This window comes from Artemia sp. Qi Xiang Cuo, chromosome 3, assembly GCF_049724085.1.
Source record: "Artemia sp. Qi Xiang Cuo chromosome 3, ASM4972408v1, whole genome shotgun sequence".
Lineage (NCBI taxonomy): Eukaryota > Metazoa > Arthropoda > Branchiopoda > Anostraca > Artemiidae > Artemia > Artemia sp. Qi Xiang Cuo.
Window position 1 is genome coordinate 88,196,637 of NC_142796.1, and position 24,995 is coordinate 88,221,631.

A 24,995-nucleotide genomic window follows, 5' to 3' on the forward strand; every position below is an offset into this window, starting at 1 on the left:
AGGTCTCATTTTCCTTATTACCTCTGGAAAAACAGAGGATGAGGTTCGGACAAAGTTAGTGGACCTCTTTGAGAGAGTTTCAATTTGGTTTGATGCTAACTCTCTTGCCTTAAATGTTTCTAAAACTAGTTTTTTTAGTTTTTTCTCGTATATCTCAGAGTTGTCCTCAATTATCTGAAATTCATATATCCAAAGGCTTTATTAGTAGACCAAAGGATGGCCATGTCCGTTTCCTAGGTATCCTCCTAGATGAAAATTTATCTTTTAAACACCATATTGATTTGATTAAAATGAAGGTATGCAGAAACCTCGGTATTCTAAGAAAACTAAAACATATTTTTCCAGGACCAATTCTAAGAATCCTATTTCATAGCGTAATTCATTCTTACGTTTCCTATTTCCCAGTCATATGGATGTCTACTTTCCCTTCTTTTCTCAAACCGCTTTCAAATACTTGCGATAAAGCTATAAATCTTATCCAGGATGTAAATCGTTCGGCAACTAAACCGTTACTTGATATTAAAAAACTGTATATTCTTTCCTGTGCGTCTTTGGCTTTTCTTCAGCTCCATGGTGATATTCCTAGGTCCCTTAGGTTTACGTCTTCTTTTGCATCTGATCGGTCAAATTATCAACTCCGTAGTCCTCTAAATATCCAAATTCCCCATACACCAACAATAAGATCCGATTTTAATCCTCTTGTTGCATGTCATTTGACATGGAACACCCTTCCCCATTCGGCTCGAGAATGCCACTCGTTTGGCACCTTCAAATTACTAGTAAAAAAACATTTGTTTTCATGTGATTAATTTTCTTTATTTTTGCCTGCTGCCAATAGTTTTTTCACTTAATTGTTTTTTTTTTATTTTTTTTTTATTATATAGTTGTTGTGATTCATTGTAGTTTGATAAAGCTTAATTAGTGAACTCTCCTTGTTTTTTTTTTCTCCATTTTATGAAGCAAATGCTTTACATGTTAAGAGTTCAAATGCTTATGTTTATATGTTTAAATGTTAATGTTATGTTTATATTGTTTAAATCTTAAGCGTTTAAATGTTTAATGTTTATTTGATCTTTTCATAACCCCCCTCTTACGGGCCATGGAGCCTTTGTGGGGATTTGTAGATTGTTATGTAATTATTTTACTGATATATGGAAAATAAATCTATCTATCCATCTATCTTTCTATCAAGGAATAAATATTTTATTTTGGACAACAAAATTGCGATTTGATTTATTTATTGCTATTATTTACCTATCACATTTTTTAGTATCTCTAATTCTAGCGACCATATTGAAAAAAAAATACCTCATTTTCCATACTAACAGCACCTGAAGCTTTATTATTTTTGAATTTTTTTAGTACCGTTTCTGTATGCTCCTCAGCTCGATAAGCTCCTCTGCTCCATGCAGAACAAATCTGCCCTCACTTCCAAAATGTGAAAATTTTCTATATTTTTTTGTGTCACGTAAAAATAACATTTCAGTAGGGACAATTGTTTCTTTCAAAGCAGTTACAGATACAAATCTCTTTGATTTCCTAGTTTCCAGTTTATTGAATTGAATTGTATGCGAAGGTTCATTATCAGGTAATCAAAGGTCATAAGTATTGGGAGAAATTAAATAAAAAAAAACAAGTTTTTTTAACTGAAAGTAAGGAACGACGTTAAAACTTAAAACGAACAGAAATTATTCCGTATATGAAGGGGGCTGTCCCCTCCTCAACGCCTCGCTCTTTCCGCTACAGTTTTTTTATTGTTTAAAAAAATAGAGTTGTGAGAAAGTCAAACTTTAGCGTAAAGAGCGAGGCGTTGAGGAGGGGACAGCCCCTTCATATACGGGATATTTTTGGTTTATTTTATATTTTACTATCGTTCCTTACTTTCAGTTAAAAAAAACTTGTTTTTTTTTATTTAATTTTTGAACGTTTTTGACTTCACGCTGGATTTGATATTTGTTCCAAGCATACGAATAATTAAAACCAAATTTTCGTATTATATTTGGTTAAATGGCTTTCTCGAAACTTGTTTAATTTTATTTACGAACGTTTTTATTAGTAATAAATATACGTAACGTAGAATTAACTTACGTAACGAACTTCTATATTCATAAATTTTTAACACGTATATTAGGGGGTTCGCCCCCTAGTCAATACCCTGCCCTTTAAACTATAGTTCGAATTTTTTTCCAGTTCTTTAAAAATGACCTCTTAATCACAATCAGTTGATCAGTTGAAAAACTTGTTTTTTTTTTATTTAATTCCTGATCTTTTTCTTTAATAATGCTGGGAAATCCGGCGCCCCCTTCCTAGCACGGTCCCTGCCCCCCGGACCCCGTCCGGCATGGCCAGATCCGTCCATCTAGCCCCCGTCCCTCTCCTTCCCCCACCTACCAGAAAAAATCTCCTCTGAAAAAGTCTGTATACTTCCCAATAACCAATACTATATGTTAACATTGAGTAAAGTTCATAACTTTCAGCCCTCCCCCTGGGAACTTTGGGGGATCAAGTCATCCTAAAAGACATTTTTATCATATTTTCGACCATGTTGAACAAAATGGCTATCTCAAAATTTTGATCGGGTGACTTTTGGAAAAAAATGAGTGTGGGAGGGGGCCTAGTTGCCCTCCATTTTTTTTGGTCACTTAAAAAGGGCACTAGAACTTTTAATTTCCGTTCCAATGAGCCCTCACATGATATTCTAGGACCACTGGGTCGATACGATCACCCCTGGGAAAAAAAACAAATAAACAAACAAATAAACACGCATCCGTGATCTTTCTTCTGGAAAAAAAGGGAAAAGTCCACATTTTTGTAGATATGAGCTTGAAACCTTTACAGTAGGGTTCTCTTATACGCTGAATCTGATGGTATGACTTTCATTAACGTTCTATAACTTTTAAGGGGTGTTTCACCCTTTTTTTGAAAATCAGGCAAATTTTCTCAGGCACTTAACTTTAGATTGGTAGGATTAAACTTGATGAAACGTATATATTTGCAATCAGAATTAAAATCTGATTCTTTTGATGTAACTATTGGTATCAAAATTCCTTTTTTTAGAGTTTCGGTTACCATTGAGCCGGGTCGCTCCTTACTTACAGTTCGTTACCACGAACTGTTTGACAAGATTAACTTTATTTGACTGTACTAAATTATCATAAATTGAATTTAAGCCCAATTCAGCTGGATCTCTATTCAAAATCAGGTCTTTAAATTTTTTTTTTATTTAAATGGTTACCCTAAAAATTTGTTTTAGATCGCCGTCCCTAGATATCAAAGAGACATTTCTGAAGATAAAAATGGTCCGGGAAATTAAAATGTGTTGTGATAGAGCTGATGTAAAATTTTGTGGTTTGGATTTTGTATTATTTGCTAAGACTTTATCATGGTGTAACACGTTTTCAGAATGTTCTGATTATCTCTCTGTATGGCTTTCCGTACCACTAATAGAGGCCTCGCTCCTATCTTTAACTGGGATAATTCTAGACTGACAGCTTTCATTCAGTCTCTTAACACGCCAATACAATATCTTACTAATATGTTGTCTAACTTTGTCTTCTAGATCCTTGGTAATTTCATTCAAGTCCTCCATTTTACATCTTCTGAATTCATATTTTAATTCCTTTTCTTTTTCTCTTACTTTAGTATTTTTCCAGTAAGGTTTATCTCCAATCATATTATTTTTCAATAATTTTAGTACTGTTTCCAACCCCTCCTTACTAAATAAATTTTCCTCCATTCTCAAAATTATCTAGTGATTTTTCATATACTTTTACCACAATAACATTAACTTTAGTAAAACTGACATGTGTCTCATTTTTTCTCCAGGGGTCTTCAAATAGAACGAATTTGTCTATTTACTATTTTAATAAATTAAGTTAGAAAATTGACAGTATATATCTCTATAATACAATAATGTCTAACACGTAAATACATGCTGGATACCCCTTTACCCCCAGTAAAAAACAAAAGCAAAACAAGAGCATGGCATCTCCACAAAGAACTGCATAAAAAATAGCATATTTCTTCCGATTCTCTTCCACCTACTGCTTCCACTATTTCCAAATTATTCTGAGATTTCCCAAATTTCACTAAAACGGAATAGGATTCTCCATAATCTTTCAAAAAATCAATGTTTTTATACACATGTACGTTAAAACAAGACACGAATCATTAATTTTTGCTAACATTAATTTTCGGGTGAATCTGGGAGAACCAAATTTTCTTCTAGAGAAACCTGGGGAAACCCTAAGAAAATCCAACAATAGTGGAATTGCTACTTCTGTCACACTCGTTTAATTAGCACATATATCAACTCTCGCACTCACTGGAGAGCTGTTGTATTTATTCTGACACTTTGGAAAAATTTTCTGACTCAATGGGGTCCTTCCAGCCCGAGCCCAGTTGCAGCATCAAGACTGTATTTTGTATAATTGCCTAAATACTTCCAAATAATTGCTGAAGCTACTACCCCTATAGGGGAGCCTGGGATGATCAAGTGTTATTCTTCCTATTGGCTGTTAATTACCAAAGGTTCTCCCCCGTCCTTTTAATATAATTAAATAAAAAAAACAAGTTTTTTTAACTGAAAGTAAGGAGTGACATTAAAACTTAAAACGAACAGAAATTATTCCGTATATGAAAGAGGTTGCCCCCTCCTCAACCCCTCGGTCTTTACGCTAAAGTTTTCTATTGTTTTAAAAAATAAAGTTGTGAGACAGAGTCAAACTTTAGCGTAAAGAGCGCGGGGTTGAGGAGGGGGTAGCCCCTTTCATATACGGAATAATTTCTGTTCGTTTTAAGTTTTAATGTCGCTCCTTACTTTCAGTTAAAAAAGTAGTTTTTTTTATTTAATTTCTGAACGTTTTTGAGTTAATGCAGCTTTTATTTTGGCTCACCGTATATGAATAATCAAAACGTAATTTATATATTAATTTTACTTTTTTGGCTAAATGGCTTTCTCGAAATTTTGCTCTGACGTAACTTACAAATTAACTTACGTAACGAACTTCTAGTTTCGTATATTTTTATTTGGTATGTTAGGGGTTCCGCCCTTAGTCAATACTTAGCTCTTTACGCTAAATTCAAATTTTCTTCCAATTCTTTAAGAATGACCCCTTAATCACAAAGGCCGTGAATTGGAGTAAATACTACTACTACTACTACTAACAACTCATCGCAGCACCAAGCCGCCTGAGGCCAACACAGCTACGCACGCTCCTCCCCCACCCCAATCTATTCAAAGCCTCCCTTTTTACACCCGCATACGAAGTTCACATTTTCTTTAAATCTTTCTTTATGATTTCCTCCCACCCCAGAAGGTGACGACCTGCTTTCCGTTTAGCCCTAGATGGTTGGCCGAAAGGAACAATCTTCAGCAATCTGTCATCCTTCATCCGCACAACATGCCCTAACCACCTCAACCTTTCTTTCATTATAGACCTAGAAAGCGGTATTGAACCACATTTTTCGTATAGCCTATTGTTTGAAATACGGTCAGTCAGCCGGGTGCCCAGAACAATCCTTACGCAATTTCTCTGGAAAACATCTAGCAAATCTTCATCCGCTTTTCGCAGCGTCCATGCTTCAGAGCCATATGTGACCACTGTCATCACTGTAGCTTCTAAGATTCTAATCTTGGTTTGCAGACTTATCTTCCTATTCTTCCAGACTTTTTTTAACTGTGAAAAAACACCCTGAGCCTTGGCAATTCTATTTTTAACATCTTCACTGCTCCCACCATGTTTACTAATAATATTACCAAGTCCAGTGGAGCTTCTCACCTGATCAATCTTTTCATTACCCAACGTAACCTTTTTATTTTCATATATTCCTAGCTTTGGTGATTTGGTCTTCTTAAAATTATTTTTCAAACCTATTCTAGCATCCTGAACTCGCAAAGTTTCCAAAATCTCATTTATTTTGCTCATATTTTCATCTAGAATGCATAAATCATCAGCATAATTCATGTCCAGGAGACTTTTTCCTCCCCATTTGATTCAGTGGTCTCCCCTTACATTTTTTGTCCTCCTTAAAACAAATGTCATCATTATGATCCATACAACGGGCAATAGAACACAGTACTGCTTAACTCCTGATTTAATACGAAACCAGCTGCTTAGCTCACTTCCTACCTTAACCGGGGCAGTGTTATTCTCGTACATAGCCCTAATCACTTTAAATTCTTTGTCTGGTATACCATACAAGGATAAAACCTTTACTAAAGCTCCTCTATCAACAGAATCGAACGCTTGCTCATAATCTATAAAACTGAGGACCAAAGGTGTTTGAAAACTTAGGCACTTCTCAATTATTAACCTACAAGTAAAAATTTGGTCAACACATCCTCTACCTTTTCTAAAACCGCACTGCTCTTCTCTTAAAACTTTGTCAACGGCATCTCTCAGTCTAAAAAGTATCATATTACTAAGCAATTTGCTACCTACAGAGACCAGACTAATGCCTCGATAATTACCACACTCACTTTTATCACCTTTCTTATAAAGTGGCTTAATTAAGGTTTTCCTAAAATCTTTAGGTACTTCCCCTTTTTCAAAAATCATATTCATAATCTTCAGTAACTTATTTCTAACCTCAGAGCCACCATATTTAAGAAACTCATTTACTACCCTCTCAGCACCTGGAGCCTTATTATTCTTTAATCCTTTTAGTACTGTTGTTAATTCCTCCTCACAAAACAAATCTTCCTTCAAATCCAAGGTATCACAAACTTTTTCATTTTCCTCTATATTTTTTCCTGCAACTCTATCTCGGTTAAGCAAGTTCTCAAAATGTTCGGCCCATCTCGCTTTAGCTTTTTCCTTATCGCTAATTGCCACCCCATTCCTATCTTTAACTGGGACAAGTCCGGATTGACTACTACCTCTCAATTTGTTAACGTGCCAGTACAATATTTTACTATTATGCCGTCTAGCTGCATCTTCTAAATCCTCGGCAATTTTATCCATGGCCTCCACTTCACACCTCCTTAGTTCATATTTCAATGCTTGCTCCACTTTCTTTACATTTCTTTTGTTTTCATGCGATCTATCACTCAGATAATTCTTGTACAAGTCCTTTCTCCTTTCTATTAAACATAAAGCTTTTTCACTAATATTCTTAGCTGCAGTTCTAGCTTTCTTCCCTAATACACCTTCAGCAACTTCACAAATTATTTTTCTAAAATTATTCCAACCATCTTCCACATTATCAAATTTTAAACTCTCAAGTTTAGTATTCAACTGTTCCTGGAAAGTTTCTCTTAAATTCTCATCCTGGAGTCTACTAACATCATAACTTCCCGGAAGGTAATTACCCTTCCGATATTTCAGCTTTAAATTAACCCTTGACACTACTAGATGGTGATCTTTACTTTTAACATCAATAATAGCACTCTTATATACCCTAGTATCTTGTATTGATCCTGCCAGTCTTCGGTTTACTATAACATAATCAATAAGGTTTGCTGTCTTACCATCACGTGAATATCATGTTAGCTTATGAGCCATATTATGACCAAACACCGTATTGGTTATAACTAGATTGTTATACCTACAAAATTGCAAAAGTCTGTATCCATTACTGTTTTCTTTTCCTACACCAAATTTACCTAAGCTGGGATACCATCTATCCTTATTTCTACCAACCAGGGCGTTAAAATCTCCCAGTAATAGCATCATATTTCTACCTGGGACCCTGTCTATTTGTTCCTGTAACTGTAAGTAAAATTCATCTGAGTCACTAGTATCTCCATCAGTTGGTTCTACAGGGGCATATACTACTATAACTGATGCCCTGAACTTTTTAGTCGTAAAATAAGCAATTAGTATTTTATTATTAATACCTTCTTAGCCTAAACAAAACGTAGCAGGTTTCTTATTTATCATGAACGATACTTCTTTTCTATGTACTCCATCTTTTCTACCTCAATAAGAAAATCCTGTATCCCCAAATTTAAGGCTTCCTATCCCCGGGATATGAGTTTCTGAAACTCCTAATAAATCCAGTTCGAAAAATGTTGATACGATAGTCATTTTTTAATGTCGTAACATTCCAAGTTCCAATTTTCATGTTCTTTAAATCATTGAAATTTTTTTCGCCTCAGGAAAAGCAATGATCCCGGATACCAGTGCAGGACGGAGATCACATATCTTCTCAAGTCTACACCGAAGTGCTTAAGCCGGCTTATAACCGGACAGCAAGAAGTTCCTGGGACCTCCATGACTGGAGGCTTTGTGCAATCCTGGGCCCATCTTGGTCACAACATGGTTTTCAGCACTTGGCGATACTCTTCTATCAACAAGAGTCGAAATCCTGCACAGACAATCTCAAGCCTATTACTTCCGACTCATTATATATTCATGCCTAAAAATATTATGCTACTACGGGGAAGCAACCCGTAATAGATAAACCAGCTAGGAAGATGGTTTTCAGCCCAAAGACGCCCATCAAAACATACCAATCCCAGAAGAATTGTCCATTAGTCAGAATCTCGTGCGAATGCTGTGTCGTTTACTAGGCTATAAATTCCTCGAGGGGCGCCACTCCTCAAGTGGGAATATGAAAGTACAAAAAAAGAAACTTCAGCGTAGCGAGGTAATGAGTAGGGGGCGAACCCAATCATATACGTATTAATTTCTGTTCTTTTTAAATTGTTGCTCCTTAATTTCAGTTAAAAAATAGTTTTTTTTTTATTATTTAATTTCTGATACTAGGGGATGCAAATGACCTCAAGATGGACTCTATTTGTACTTGTCTTAATATCAAACAATTAGTTAAAATTCCGACAACAAGAGGAAATACGTCCCTTGATGTCATTTGTTCTAACATGAATAAGTTTTACAGTCCTCCCATAGCCCTGCCTCCATTAGGTGGTAGTTACCATTACTGTCTACTTTTATCCCCTTCCTCGTCTTTCCTACACTTGTTCACAACCACAAGCGGATCTTACCGTCTTTGGGTCCTTTTTCATTTGGCTCTTGGTTGTCTAAGGAATGTTGGTCCGACATTTAGAATCTGAATAATCTTGATGACAAAATCCTTACTATGCACAAAAAGCTTAATGACAGTTATACGACTCATTTTCCCGAAAATATTTTTAGAAAATGCTCTAATGATAAACCCTATATAAATGATCATATTAAAATGTTGATCCGGAAATAATTGAACTTATTCAAAAGACGTAAACTAGAGAAAGCCAATAGTTTAAGAAAATGCTTAAAAAACCAAATTAGAAAATCTGCCAGAACTTATTATAAAAATAAAGTTAAAGAACTATGTCAGGATAGACGCAAAACTTGGCATTTCCAGATCAAAATACTTGCCGGCAAGAGACCAGAACCACTAAACTTTAATTTAGATGAACCTCCAAAGACAACAGCAAATAATTTTAATGAGATCCTTGCTTCAATTGTCCAAAGCCTTCCTCCCATATCCTATGTAACTCCTAGTGTTGCAACTCCCTTTTATGTCCCTAACATTTTCCCACTTGATGTGGTAAAAAAAATTGAAAAATTAAAAAATCAAGCACTTGCCAAAAGGCTTTCGACCTGGTTAACCATAATATCTTGATCAAAAAACTTATCGAAGAATTCCAGGGCGATCAATTTTTAGTAAAGTTCGTTGCCTCATTTCTTTCTATCAGATCACAGGCAGTCAAATATCAAGATTGCTATTCCAGCCACCTTAGTATTCACAATGGTATTCCCAAAGGTACTATTCTTGGCCCCCTCCTGTTTGCCGTCATGATCAACAGCCTTTCAATGGATTACCCTGACAGGTGGAAATTTGTCGATGACCCAATCGTTGTAGAGACGTGTTATAAATGTATTTACAGCAATCCAATGGGTTTCTTCAATAACATTGTAGGCTAGGCTTTTTCTCTTGATATGATCGTTTATCCTTGTAAATCAACAGTAGTATCTCTCAGTTTCCTGAAGTCCCCTCCTCTTTTCTTTCATCCAATTCCTCCTGAGATTTCAGCTTCCTCCTTTAAACTCGTAGGTGTTACCATATCTTCTGATTTGAAGTGGGACACCCATGTAAATAACATCTAATGTTAAGCAAACTTGTCACTTTTTCTTCTGAAACTTCTGAATAGATTTAGTCGCCACTCCCCCCATCTCAGTTACTGAAGTTGTATATTTCTATTGTACGTCCTTTGGTCGAGTACGCTTGCCCTGTCTGGCATCCGGGCCTCTCAATTGAAGTAACCAAAAAAATTGAATACATTCGAAAAAAGTCCAGAGGATTATTGATAAAGAAGGCGAGGTCCCAAATTCCTACCTTCTTAAATCTTCAAAGCTTGATACCCTCGAGTCCAGAAGAAAACAAGTATTCCTCCGTTTTTGGAAGTCAGCTCAAATAAACCCTTGTACTGAAAACCTCTTTCCTAGCTGCCACTCACCCACAAGAAATCGCCAACCCCGTATAGTGTACCAACCCATCCCCATCCTTTCTTCCATACCCTTTTCTACCTTACGTTATAAAAAAATTTTATTCCCTTTTTTACAAATAAAATCAACCAAAATCCAAACCTCTAAGTTTGCCAAAAATTTAAACTGTTTTGTGTATATTATTTTCTCATTTTCGTATATTTAATTATTTTATTTGTTACCTCTTTTATCTTTTTATGTTATAACCTTTAAAATGTTTTATAGTAATGACCTATATTTATGACTTTTGTATTTTTTATTTTCTGACTGTTACCTGTCGTGTTTTCGTTACAGTGGTAACTATGTGTTGTTATTGTATTATTTTTTTATTGTATTTTTTTTTTTACTAAGAAATGCAAATTCGGCCCACTAGGGTTTGTGATAGTTCTTTTGCCAATAAATATCAATCTATCTATCTATCTATCTATTATTTACCGCATTAATTTACTGTCAATTAAGTTTTATTGCTAAGGTGGGAATGAAAGACGAAAGATTGGTTTTGCTCTTCCTGCCTTCATTAGTTAGACCACAAAAATTTGAACTTGAAGGCCATTTAAAATTTTCCCTGGCAAGGGAGGCTGTGACCAATTCCAGAAAACAAATTATTTTCCGAAATGCAAAGAATGTATTTTAAATAAACTTTAGGTAGAAGGTTGTTTACAAAAATTGAGTATTATAATACGAATAATCGATTATCCCGAATGCTATGTTTTCTCAACCAAACACTTTTTTCCCTTATCCCTAGCTTATTTTCCCCTTTCTTCTAGCATATATCTTCTAGCGTATATTATCTCCTTTCTGCTATTCTTATTCTTCATCTCCCATTTCCAGATTCTTGATGTACTTTCCTTCAGTTAATGTCATTAAATTTTATGTCTTGTCTTTATTTTTAAAAGCTAAGAATTAAAAAATGTTCCAAATAGGAAATTTATCAAGCATTATTATATGAAAATAATTTTTTTTCATTTTTCATGATTCTTCTGTGCTAGACTTCAAGATGTATAAACTATACTAAAAAATATGTTCCCCTTCCCTATATTTTCTTGAATTGATACCCCCTGGAAAAATCCCAAGTTTTGGAAAAATCAAAGACATTAAATAATAAAACTGTGTACACTTAACATTTCTGTCTGTATAATCTTTCTTATCAACATATTATTTTTATATTTTTACTTTATTTATCTTCCATTTCATGAAACTGAATATATTTCATAGGATGAATATTTAAATTTGTCTGTCATTTCGTTTTGAAAAAAATCGAAACATTAAATAATAAAACTAATGTACAATTAATATTTTTTATGATAGTAATCTGTAAAATATAAGAAAATGCAAAAAAATATGTGGGAGAGTATGGCAATTGATCTTCCTCAACTGACTCCCACCTCCATTCTATTGATCTTCCTGTCCCTGGAATTATGATGACTTTAGAAGTTAACCGGTGACCTATTTGCAGCAATCTAATCGCAAACACTTTTTGTGGGGGGGGGGGAGGGGGGCTAGTAGTTCCAGGCTCTCTGGTACGGGGGCTCATTTCAGTTCATCAGAGCTGTCAGGCACCGACTAATTTTTTTAACTATTCTGTGCTATCCTTATTTATTTCACATTTTTCATATTTATTGCAGGGTTTGAACACAGGGGTGATGCTCATGAATTTGGAAAAGATGAGAAACAGCAAAGTTTACAACTCTTACTTCACCCACGCTTCGATGAACACTTTATTTAGCAAATACAACATGACATCACTACTTGGGGATCAAGACTTCTTCACAGTGTTAGGGGCAGAACATCCAGATATGTTCTATATTTTGGACTGTACTTTTAATAGGCAGATGGACTCTTTTGAATTTTCTCATAGTTTGTTTGATAAGTACCATAAATGTGATGAAGATATAAATATATATCATGGGAACGGAGACTCGATTATTCCGAGTACTAATGTTGATCCATAATTGAGTTTTCTTTTACCTTTTCTTAGTAAATTTTTATTTATTTATTTTATTCAATAAAGAAGGAAGCCATAGGCTTGTCGCATAAAAGGCTGTCGCATAAAAAACAAGCCATAGGCTTGTTTTATTGGCACTCTTTTCGCACTCATATAGCTTAGTCTATGGATTGACGATATCTTGAATACAAATGTCCTTGTGTCGGCCTTGTGGCAGCTAGAAGTGAGCCCAAGCATTAAACGACTTTTGTTCATTTAAATTGTAAAAGTAGAAGTAGTTATGGCAGTAGTTCCAAAAGTTTCAACTTAATACCCCCATTCGTTCCACAGATATTGCTGAGGTGTCTTATTGGCAACCGTACACACACTTGACTTGATTGACTTGATTTATTGACAAAATAAAAACAATACATACACTTACTTTCGTACTGCTAACATGCCAGAGGCTGTAAACGACCCACACGAAGATTTAAGAAATTAATTATTTGATAAAAATATAACAAAGAATTTGACAAAAATATCTTCAAACAAAAATATCCCTTTTCCAATATCATTAAGCAGAAAAAACTAAACAAACAACAAACAAACAAAAACTAAACAACAAATAATGTAAATACTTTTCTCATCTACTCAATAAGATATTTTTAAGTATTTTCTTCAGAACGAGATTATCGAAATCAATTATTATTATATCAACTTTATTATTATTATTATATTAATACTATTATTACATTATTATATCAACTATATTGATTTATATAGTTGAGCAATATACGAGTATTCTGCATATTCCACACATGAAAGGAAATAAGTCACATCACAAGATTATCGCTTATGCCTTATTCAAAAAGCAATAACCGGAAAAACTAAACAAACAAAACATATTTATTCAATAAGATATCTTTTAATTTTTTTTTGAACGAACGTAACGAAATTGGTTCCTTAATACAATTGGGCAACATGTTTCACACCTCCACACCAACATGTCGCAATGAGACTGCACCTCCATGGCTGTGGCACATTTCTGATATGAGTAATTTGTTTTCAGATGAGGTTGTTGGGTATGAATGATATTCTGAAGCTGTTTGGAACATATTAAGCTGTCTTTGACAAAGTGGTGGTAAAGAATTAATACGCGAGTAGACTAAACTTGCAACTTGGAGCATAGATATTTAAGAAACATTCAGAACTTTTGCCAGGTGGAATATAACTCTATTTTCATATTTATATGAACATAGAATCTTTACTGTCCGATCTTGTATTACTTGGATTTTACGTGCATTATAACTAAACAAATTGGACCAAAGAGCGCATCCATACTCTAACTATGAAGAAACCAGAGTATAATATAAAGTTTTAAGTGCTTCATGAGGAATAAAATATTTTCTATTTAGATAACCTGTCCATTTGGAAATTTTAATGGAAAGTGCCCTCACATGATCCTTCCATGTAACCATTTCATCACTAATCATTCCCAGATAATTGAAGTTGGTTAACCTTTCAGTCATTACGTTTCGAAATGAAAGCATCTTATTTGTTTCAAAATGTTGTATATTTGAAAATATGAAATATTTTATTTTTGAAATATTTAATGATAGATGATTCATTCGCAAATAACTAGACATTTGAGCTAAAGTGATTTCCATAATAGCAAACAAACTATCTACTGTATGACTTAAACAACAGTACTGTGCCATCAGAATATGTTATTAGTATGCAATTAGTTATAAATTCTTTTATATCCGAGACATATATTTAGAAAAGTAGCGACCCTAGGATCGAACCTTGGAAAACCGCGCATTCTATTATTCTTTCTAATGATGTTGATGATCTTACAACTACCGCCTGCATTCTATCTTCCAAATATGACCTTATGCAATTTTACCGGCCAAACCGGAAAATGTATTTTATTCATTTTTGTTATTAATGCCTCGTGATTAACAATATCGAAGGCTTTCGAAAGATCCACAAAAATTGCCGCCTTCATGAATCCAAAATCCAAAAAACCCATAATCTTTGTAATAAAACGATATACAGCATGTGTAGTGGAATGACCTTTACGAAAGCCATATTGGTTATACGGTTAAATTGTATTTCCATTTATAAATTTTGTCATTTTTTCATGCATTACCTTTTCAAATAGTTTAGAGAATACCGATTAAATTGAAATGGGCCTGTAATTATGTATTTGGCATTTATCTACATTCTTATGTATAGGTATTATCTGACTTTTTTCAGTTGTTTGGGAACAACTCCTTTTTTAAATGAAATGCTAAGCAGAATAAGAAAAACACGACAAATAACCGGGAAAATATATTTTAATGCTCTTTTTGGTATTCTATCAACAGCAGTGTAGCTTTAATAGTTTCAAGCGGGGTGTCCCCCCATATAGATATAATAGTTTCAAGCAGGGTGTCCCCCCATATAGCTATAACAGTTTCAAGCGGGGTGTCCCCCCATATAGCTATAACAGTTTCAGGAGGGCAGGTAGTCAATGTAGCTATAACAGTTTCAGGAGGGCAGGTAGCCAATGTAGCTATAACAGTTACAACGGGGCAGTCCCCCCGCCATTCAAGCAGACAGTACTCCATTATAGTGTCAATTAAAAGAAGCGCACAGTACCCGTACCATACAAGTGAGTGACCAATAGGTATTGAGATTGTGCACAAAGTAGAAACTTGTAATTGTTATTCTAGTCTATAGTTGGTAGTGGGAGTATCAAGAATGATTGGATTTGAGAAACAGAAGATCTTACGGAATCTAGTCAAATTGTAGAAATGTTTAGTGTTAGATTATGACTTTTTGGAATTATCTCTTCAACGGAAAATATTTTTCTAGAAACGCTTAAAAGGCATAATGGGAACTGATTCTCCATCTTTGGACTATTGTATGAAGCTTATGCGTTGTGAATCAAATGTGTTTACTCAATTTATTGATATATTAATTGAAACGAAACAAAATGACATTGTGATTCTGCTTGTAACCACTACCTAGAAATTCGTTCTTTAAAACAGTAGGAAATAAGTTTTTGTGACGATACTCGATTGCTCATCCTCCTAGAAGACATTTTTTTTTATTGATTTTGAGTCAGTTTCTTTTTGGCAGTGAGACGGACAACATCGAAAAAATGTATCATACATGTTCACTATGTTTATATACATTGGGCAGCTGGTCATCATGTGAGAACTGTGCTACAGTTGATGGCTATAATGAAAAGTGTAGACAATGCAATCCGTGTAAATTGCATAAAAGATATGCTGTATAAATTAAGGGCTGTAATACCTGTCTTGAAGAGACTTAAGACTCTCATCCTAATGGGTATCTATGCTCCAATTGTCATTATGATAAGTTTGACCAATGGGAAAGTACTTACCCTGGTATGATTGGAAAAAACCCTAAAAGTGACTTCAGCTTATTTCTACGGGATTGGTATCGTCGCGGATTTAAATTGTAATGGGAAGAAAAATCTGGAGCGTGTCTCAAATGTAAAAACATCAATAAAGTATGGTTCCTTTGTCATCGTTGTGAGGACAATACTACCCATGATTATAAATCTAGTGATTTTTATTTAGTTGTTACAAAAAGTGATTCTTCATAAGAGAATATTGTGTGCGACATTACTTCAAATAATCAGGTAGAAACAGGTGATTTTTTCAATATGAATAGTAATAGTATCATTGACTTTACAAGAAGATTTAATAAAAATGAAGTTACAATATATTATGGAAAATGCGACCCTGACTTTGCACGCCAGGATCAGTACAAGTTGAGTCCCAATGATCTGCCACCACTAATCGCTGTCGACGACGACTATGATGATGACAATCTAAATGACTATGAAGAAGAAGAAGAAGAAATCTAAACAAATGAAGACAAAAGACTTTTTTATAGTGCATATATATTTTATTAATAAACAAATTCACATAAATTTTTAAAACACTTTATTCTTAGGGCACTGAAATCAATACTATACAGGTCTGAGAGGGTATTTTCTATTAGAAAGTCATTCAAAAGTGGACTGTGTACATAAATGTTGAGACATTCACTGAAAGTATAGTCACGACATCGAAAAATGAAATAAAGTAATGCATGAAAACCACAGCTTTTGGTTGATAAATCTTGTACTAACATCCGATTTTGCATAATTGTTTTCCCACTTCCTTCAAGGTAGTTTTTGATGTGTGGTGTGTAGAATGCATATGGTAGACCAAGAGGATCAAAAAATTCTATATTCTTCGCTGTTTGATAGATGCATAGCCAATGACCCGTCTGCACAGTCTATGGACTACTATTAACAATGATAATTGTTTTGTTAACAGTATGAATATAATCAAAGAAATATGAGGTTATACAGTAGTATTTTTATTTCGACATATATGGACTCAGATTAAATACATCAATTATTTTACGGGTGTTCATGGTGCCAAGTCTAATAGAACACTACTGTCGGGGGTCATTTCTCAATAGGTTTTAAATAGATTGAGTGAGATTAATGTTACTCTCTGTCCATGGTTTGTCAAAGGTAAACTCTAAACGTACAGTACCCGTTCGGACAATACTCATATCTTGAGTACCAGAAAAGTCCAAAACAATGATACCATGACTTTTTGCGAACATTGAATCGGTAATACCATTTTCATATAGTTGAGAATCTCGATCTAGGGATTGCATTGTCAACTCATATAGGGTCCTATAGGTTTCATCAAAGGACAAATTGTAGAGAGGAATTTCATTTACTTTACATACAAGAGAGGAAAGTCCAAATAATTCAAATTCATGTGGCGAACTTGTCCACGATCCTACGGCACTGGCACTTTTTACAATAGCCAAGGCAAGTTTCGAAGGAAATTCACTATTGATAAATGAAGAATCGGTGTAGGTACTTGATCCAGTGGCAATATGACGTCGATTGGTGATTATGTGAGGAACGAGCAGTTTGATATTATTCCCCGAGGCTTTTAGTTTTTCAGTTGCCAAAGCAACAGAACTCATAACCTGTTGTTTTCGCACATGAAGTATTGCCGAGGTGAGATTGACACTAGCATCGGGTGCTGCATCAAGTGTTTTTCTCAATATGAAATTGGATGGTGCAAGTTGTAACTTTATATCAATTTTGACATTGGGGGGCATCCATTGGGGTATATTGAATATTTCATGATTGAGTCTACCAACTAAATAATACTCCTTGCTCACTGCCGAAATGAGTTCACCGTCAGTATCAACATTTGATCTATAGTCATAGCCCATTGGCAGACCTTTCAATTTCTTATAGGCCATTGGAGTCATCAACATAAATTGTATGTAACTTGCATAGTTTGATAGATTATTTCTAGTGCTCACCAATGTTCCATTTATGCAGACACATATTTGTTTAAATAAATTGTGTAGTATACCATTTTCATAGGATAGTCCATCGACGTTGGAGGGAGGTGAATTGTCAGACTTTTTCCTCACCACAACTTTTAAATCAATAAATGTGGATGATAACTCTATGAAGTAGTCTTCATTGGAATAAATTTGAAAATGTATGTCTTCAGAGAGGGGTTGCTGTGGATAGAATTGTTCATAGTACCCGTGTTTTACACTGACATCAACACTTTCTGAAATGAAAAGATTTTGAGACGTGATGACAGTGGGATGAGATTCCTTGTGGGGTAGACATGCCATTTAGGAAAATAGATCCCTTTTCGATCTAACAATATTACCCCTGACGGTAGTGTTCTTTTAGACTTGGCACCATGAACAGGTTTCTTTTTCTTATTCTTACTTTTCTTTGACAAGAATGATGATGATGTCTTTCGCTTCTGACCTGAGTAGAGACTGATGAGTGATGAGACGTTTCTCCTCCTTTTAAAACCTTTTCCACTTTTTCGCGATTTCAATCGCTCGCCAAGGGATCGTGCACTGGACCTGAGATTTTGTGAAACACTTTCTTTAAAATTTTTACCATCCCCCCATTCGTGTAGCGTACAGGATGCAAAATCTGCAGCAACTGGCGCAATATATTTTTTAGCCAACGGTATTGCAGAGCGAAACAGCTTAGAAAACCAACTGCCAAGACCATAGCCCGGAATTGACGAACTGCCTTTATAATAGTCCATTCCATGACCCAATTGTCGTGGTTGGAGAGCAGTAACATAGCAATCAATATCAGGACATACATAGGTTGCATAGGTTGCATCAAGACGCTGGGTAATTGTAGACAGAGAAAAGCCAAGACAGATAGTCCAAGTAATGTTTATATGGCTGGTGCACGCACGGGTAAATGGCAGGAGTATGCTTGACTCTCTTATTGGACACATACTTGTCAGGTTAGTTTTTGGAAAGGCATGCCTGCCTAGAGTCTTAGGCATACTGATCAAGAATTCAAAAATTGACATAAGACCGTTAGATTGCCTGTAATGAGAGGCAAACAAGGCACACCCGCCTATGGTCTTAAGAAGGCTGACCAAGAATTTAAAATTGAAATTACAACTTGATTCCCATTAGCATCAATTTGAATATGTTCACTGTCATTGAGATATGTCAAGAGTCTTTTACACTGTTCACAATAGGAATAGTTTCGTTTCAGAGTTCAGTGAGGTAACATCAAAATTGAATTGGATATTATTCCTGTCTGGAGTTATTTTGGTGAGGTCATAATTTATTCCAAATTAGTTGATGACCTGAGTTAAGAGGATTAACTTTAAGAGGATTATAAAATGGAATCTACTGTGTTTTTAGTTTCACCTATATTTCGATATTTATTAACTCAGTATTTTTTCCTGAATCAATATTGAGACTTTTTAATTTGTGGTGAGTGCGAAAGCCATGAAAAGCTCCGACGAAATGCCTGAACTTGTATATTCTCCTGTTCTGAATTTTATTCAAAGCAGTTTGCTAAGCGGAATTGAGGAGGATATTATTAAAAGACATGGTATGGAGTTTTTTGACGTGAATATAGTCAAAAAAGCTAAAAGTTTACTGTGGCAAATAAGTGCACCTGAATTGAATTGCCCAGTACGTAAGGGGAACAATGCACTTTCTAATCATTTTAGTGACATTATTTCTCTGTTAAGATCTCTTGACAGTAGTGACACTTTTGCACCTGCGTTTGTGATAAAGCGACCTACAGAGGTGCCATGTCTCCCTGCAAATGCTTATACTTCTTTACTCTCTAAGTTTAATGAGCTACAACAAGTGGTTGTTGAAATGTCAGGGAAATTTGACAATTATCAGTTGAATTTTCCTCAACTTCCGAAACCTACCCCAGCAATTGACACTCATACGACAGTTATTGTTTCTAAAGTGCCTTCAGATCTGTCTGATCCGATTAAACGCAAATCTGTTCTCGATCAAATAGCTGGGCATGAATTAGTTTGTAGTGTGAAACCTGTTAAAGACAAATGGTATGTCAATATTGATAAATCTGCAACTGAAGATTTTTGTACATCCGTTCAGAACTTTATTACCGGAGCAACAGTTAAAGTACGATCCAAGCGCTTTTTTGGGATTCTCAGAGGTTTCCCAGTTGATGTTGACCTTTCAGTTATTAAAAGACTGCAAGGTATAATAAGTGCAAATCGACTGAGCCAGACTATGTCAGTCAAGCTGGAATTTGAAGACTCCTTCACTCAGTCTGCTTATTTCAAAGAAGGAATTAAAGTGGGATATGAATTTTTTCGAATTCACGTATTTAAAGAAATACCTAAATGCTGCTTCAAATGCCGATAATACGATCACTTTCAAAGTGCTTGCACCAGCAATGTCCCGAAATGTGCCAGATGTGCTGGGCCACATATTTCTACTAAGGATAGTCCTTGTAGTGCTGCTCCCAAGTGTGCTAACTGTGGTAAAAATCATACTTCTTATAGCTTGTCCTGCCCTATATCTAAGGAACTAATGTCGCGCTCCCACTTTTTGCAATGACTTTGGAGTTTTCAATAATATCGTTTAATATTAATGGTACAAAGGATAAGGATTTCGTTATTGATGAGTTCTACTATGATTTTGATTTGGTTTGTTTACAGGAGCATCTTCTTACAGACTTTAGCATGAACGTTTTGCGTCGTAGCCTTCATCATGATGTGTTTTTTACTACTGCCAGAGCCACAAGAGGCCGGCCATCCGGCGGACTAGCTTGTGTTTTTAAGCACAATCCTAATTTGGTTTCGCCGGTGATTTTTTACTCGAATGAGTTTTTTTTGGCTGTTCGTATGGGCACTATAGTTTTCATTAATTCTTATCTGCCTTATGATGACCGTTCCTCTAGATCGATGGCTAGATTTGCTAAGGCCTGTAACACGTTGAAGTTTCTAGTGGAAAAAATTATTTCTTTTTCTCTTGATTATATGATCATGGGTGATCTAAATACGGATATAAATTGCTCATCAGTGAGATGTGATTTGTTGTTGGAATGACTTCCATCTTATCATATTATTCAAAAAACTCATCCGTATTCTTATATTCACCATTCAGGCAGCAAGAGCAATATTGACCACATTATTTGCTCACCTAGTATTATTACATCCATTGTGTTTGTACATGCTGAAGAACAAGACTTAGACCATCTCCCTATCTCACTTACTCTTACGCTGAATTTAAGCCCTGAAAGTTTCTGTAGAGTACCCCGGTCTTCAAAATGGTTTGAAAAAAGTAATTGGAAGAAAGCTGATGTTCCTCTTTATGCGTTTACACTAACAAGCCTGCTGTATGCTATACGAGTTTCCTATCATCTGCTTCAGAGTTCTATACAAGAGAATTGCAAAAAGGACCTGGATTGCTATTATAATCAAATAATTAAATGTTTAAAAGATGCCGAGGCAGTTGCAGTGCCGCTGCAACGTGTTAGACGTGGTACGCAAAAGCCTATTTGGTCTTTAGATCCTAATTTAAAACCTTTGAAAAATAAAGCTAAATTTTGGTTAAAAGTTTGGAATGAATGTGATAGACCGCCCTGTGGTATTGTTTCTGACCTTAAGCGTAAGACCCGCAGGGAATAAAAAAAATATCTTAAGTCTATGTGTTATCATGGTATGGATTTTCCAGTGTCAAAGAGAGAATGGTGAAAAGTTATTAATTCTGAGTTGATTAGAAGTGATGTACCAAATAGTGATTGTCTTCCTGCATCTGCTTGGCATGACCATTACTCGTCTATTTTTTCTAATGTTAATTACCATGTGCATTCTTTGTATTCTCATTCTCTTTCTGCTATTTTTAGTACCCCTCTATCTCAGCGTCTCTGTGTTCCCATTTCTCTTTCATCTGTAATTGAAGCAATTAAGAAACCTAAATCAGATAATGTTGATAATGATGGTATATCTAGATTTCACCTTTTATTAGATTGCTCCCCCCTTATTAACCATATACACCTACTTCTCCAGATGTGTATTTGTACTTCTAGTGTACCGGAGAGTTTTTTGTGTGGTACTGTCTCTTCAATTTTAAAGAAGGGGAATTCTCCTTTTATTTGCTCTTCTTACCGACCTATTACTGTCTCTTGCACTTTTAGTAAAGTTCTTGAGCATGTTTTAATACCTTTTGTGACTAATAATATGCTTGAGAGAGATAACCAGTTTGGATTTAAGCCCGGAGTAGGTTGTCAACACGTACATCGTGTATTATCTTCTTTGCTCCTTGAAAATTCTTCTAAGGGAAGAGTATATATCTTTGTACTTTAGATCTATCTAAAGCTTTTGATAGTGTATGTCATAGTCAGCTTTTTTCTGCTCTTCGTGGTTACGGTGTCAATCTATTGGTTATTTTGCTTCTTCGGTACTGGTACTCTAATTCTTTTCTTCGGCTGAAATCTGTGCCTGCATCTAATATTAAATTGAAAAGAGGTTTAAGGCAAGGTGGAGTTTTATCTCCGACCCTTTTTAATTTGTGTATTTCAGGAGTTCTGGCAAAGATTTCGGCTATCTATGTCTCCGGTTTTTCTGATGTTTCCTACCTGGCTTACACTGATGATCTGCTTCTTATAAGCCGTACTAAAACTGGTTTATCTAACATGGTTTCTCGTGTTGCTACTTCGTTTTCAGACAAAGGCCTTTCTCTTAATGTAGATAAATGTAAATTTCTTTCTTTTAATAATATTTCTAGTACTTCCCTTCGCTGTAGTGGCTTTACTATCCCTCTCGTAGATTCTCTTCGATGGCTCGGTATTTCTATTACTAATAGTCTTCCGAGCTTGTGCCAGCGCACAGACCAGATATTAATATGAAAATTAAATTAGGATATGCTAAGATTGTTGCCAATAGAGGTAAATATAATAAACTCGCGTTAGCCAAGCTCTACTCAACTTTTTGTGACCATTCAATTCTTTTTGCTTCTGGAATTTTTCTCCTTCTGAAGAAAACTGAGTTGAAAAGAATCCGGATTAATTATTTTAGATTTTGTAAATTTTTGTTGTTTCTTCCACCTTGGACCAAAAACTGGGTAATTATTAATAAATTTCTTGTTCCTAATATTACTGAAAAACTGGAAGCACTACACAGAAAACTTTCAAATACTGCTTGTATCCGTTTTTCTCCGCACCATCACCTTATCAGGTTTTTTCAGTCGTAAGTTATATTTCTTTTATTTGTTTAGTTGTTTTTTTCTGTTTGGTCATTCTACAATTTAGATTTGTAAAGAGTGATTAAAAATCCAATAATGATAATATTAATGCCTGCTTATTAGATTATGCAAGTTGTCAGTTTTTTTTGTTTTTTTCCTCTTTTCCTCTTTTCCCCCTCCTTTCACGTTATTTTTTTTTTTTTTTTTTTTTTTTTTGCTCTCGTTTCTTTTAAATTATTATGTGTTACGCTGTAATTTGGTAATTTTTGATTTATATATTGTCTTGTGTCGCATTTTTTGTGTTTTTCCTCGTGATACTCCACGTATTGTACCTCTGTATAGTGTGGGTTAAAAATAAATAATAATAATAATAATAATGTGGCATTAAATCTGCAACACTTGTCATATCTTTAGATAAATCTTCTTCTTTTGGTATTATTGTTGTTCATGATGATGATGATCATGATTTTGGAGTCATTTCCTTATTGTGATCAATGACATTTACTTTGAGGGGTCTCTCACGATAGGGCTTGTGTTTGTCGACTCGGCGAAGAGCATTTTGAAGAAGAATTAATTTTTCATCGTCGGCAATTGTCTCATTGTTAATGAATTTATTGAGATTGTCCTCGAAATGTTCCTTTGGCGAAAGGGCGAGTTCAATTTGAGTCAATTTATAGGGTTTGGCCATTCTCTCTCTAGAGAAAACTGTTTACAAGTCCTGCAATGATTGGCAGTAAAAGTGTAAAGAAGTTACCACCCGCTTGAAGAAGTTGTTTTCTTTTAAAATCGTTTCCTTTATTTTTGCTTGCCACTGATGCTAGGGAGCGTTCAAGGGAACGATGTTAATTTTTCTGTTGCTTAACACCTTCTGGAAGTTGAACATTGCCTTCAGTTACATTTAAACAAAGTTCAGATACGAGATTAGTAAATTCTCTGTCGACACCATGTTTGAGTATGGCATTCCTAAGTCGTGGTTTTGAATTACCTAGCACGGTGAATAAATGTCGATGTTCATGTAGTTTCTTCAGTGTCATAATTGCAACTAACGAACTTTTTTACTGTTCACCGGCAGATATACTGTAATTTCATTGTCAAAAATATCGGTGACTACAAGCAGATCCTCGGGTTTGTTTCGATTCAGGTCCAATAGAATATATCCGTAGGGTTTGTTGGTAGCCTGATTGTAGGCCGAGAGATGAAATTTTGGTTCACCCGGATACACCTGTCTGTTTAATATTATGAGGGAACTGTAATCACGAACAGCCCTGTAGATGATATAGTAGGTGCAATTAAAAACAGGTGTTCTCATACAATTGCTCTGTTGAAAGAGATTGTGTAGAACTGGGGTAACGGAGATCCGTTGATGATGAGATCGGAAAGTGACCAATCTTATTATCTCCTGAAACCATCTTCGATGAACACAGCAGGGTCACCAATAATCAACCACGATTGTGTATCAATACTATTGAAAATGTCAAGTCCATGCATGAGCTTTGTGTGTTGGGCAAAAGTTTTTTTTCTATCATAGGATTCTTGCCAAACACTGTTGCAATAGTTAATTTTTGTTGGATTTTCTAAAAACATTTTATCACAATTTTGAATTATTTTTGTTAAAAGTGTCGTTTTGCCGGACATTGATGGACCGCAAAGAAACGATCTAAATGGAGTTTTAAATTGATACATAGTCCCCACTTGCATTGATGTCAAAACACAACTGACTGTACATTGCACCATTCCGTTCAATAAATAATAATAGTAATTTCCCTAATCAGATTTGAGAACAAGAAAACATTTTTAAGAATGATACAAGTTTTTTATTTACAAATAAAAATATCACTACAAAAATACTACATGTTGGCCGTCTAGAAAATGCTGTTTAAGGAGGTGTTGTTTCAGGAGGGGGAAACTATTAAAATCGTCACTTTTCTGTACTTCAATGAGTTGTCTTAGGGATTTGGGGAAGAAGCTAAAGGAGTATAAAAAACGGATCTCATTCACGCACAATTTATCGTTATCTATTATTTGCCATTTGAATTCTAAGAGCAGCAGATTTTCAGACGATTTGAGTATGATATTATAAGAAA

At 35.0% G+C, this 24,995-nt stretch overlaps 1 protein-coding gene across 1 annotated transcript in view; it reads left to right on the forward strand.

Moving 5' to 3' along the window:
* The window catches only part of LOC148954711 (xyloside xylosyltransferase 1-like), a 46,372-nt gene extending 33,919 nt beyond the window's left edge, over positions 1-12,453 (forward strand). Inside the window, exon 3 of the mRNA XM_089087212.1 lies at positions 12,056-12,453. Within this exon, the coding sequence (XP_088943338.1) occupies positions 12,056-12,382 (327 nt within the window). The 3' untranslated portion in view covers positions 12,383-12,453. The remainder of the gene's footprint in view (positions 1-12,055) is intronic.
* The last annotated feature ends 12,542 nt before the right edge of the window (positions 12,454-24,995 follow it).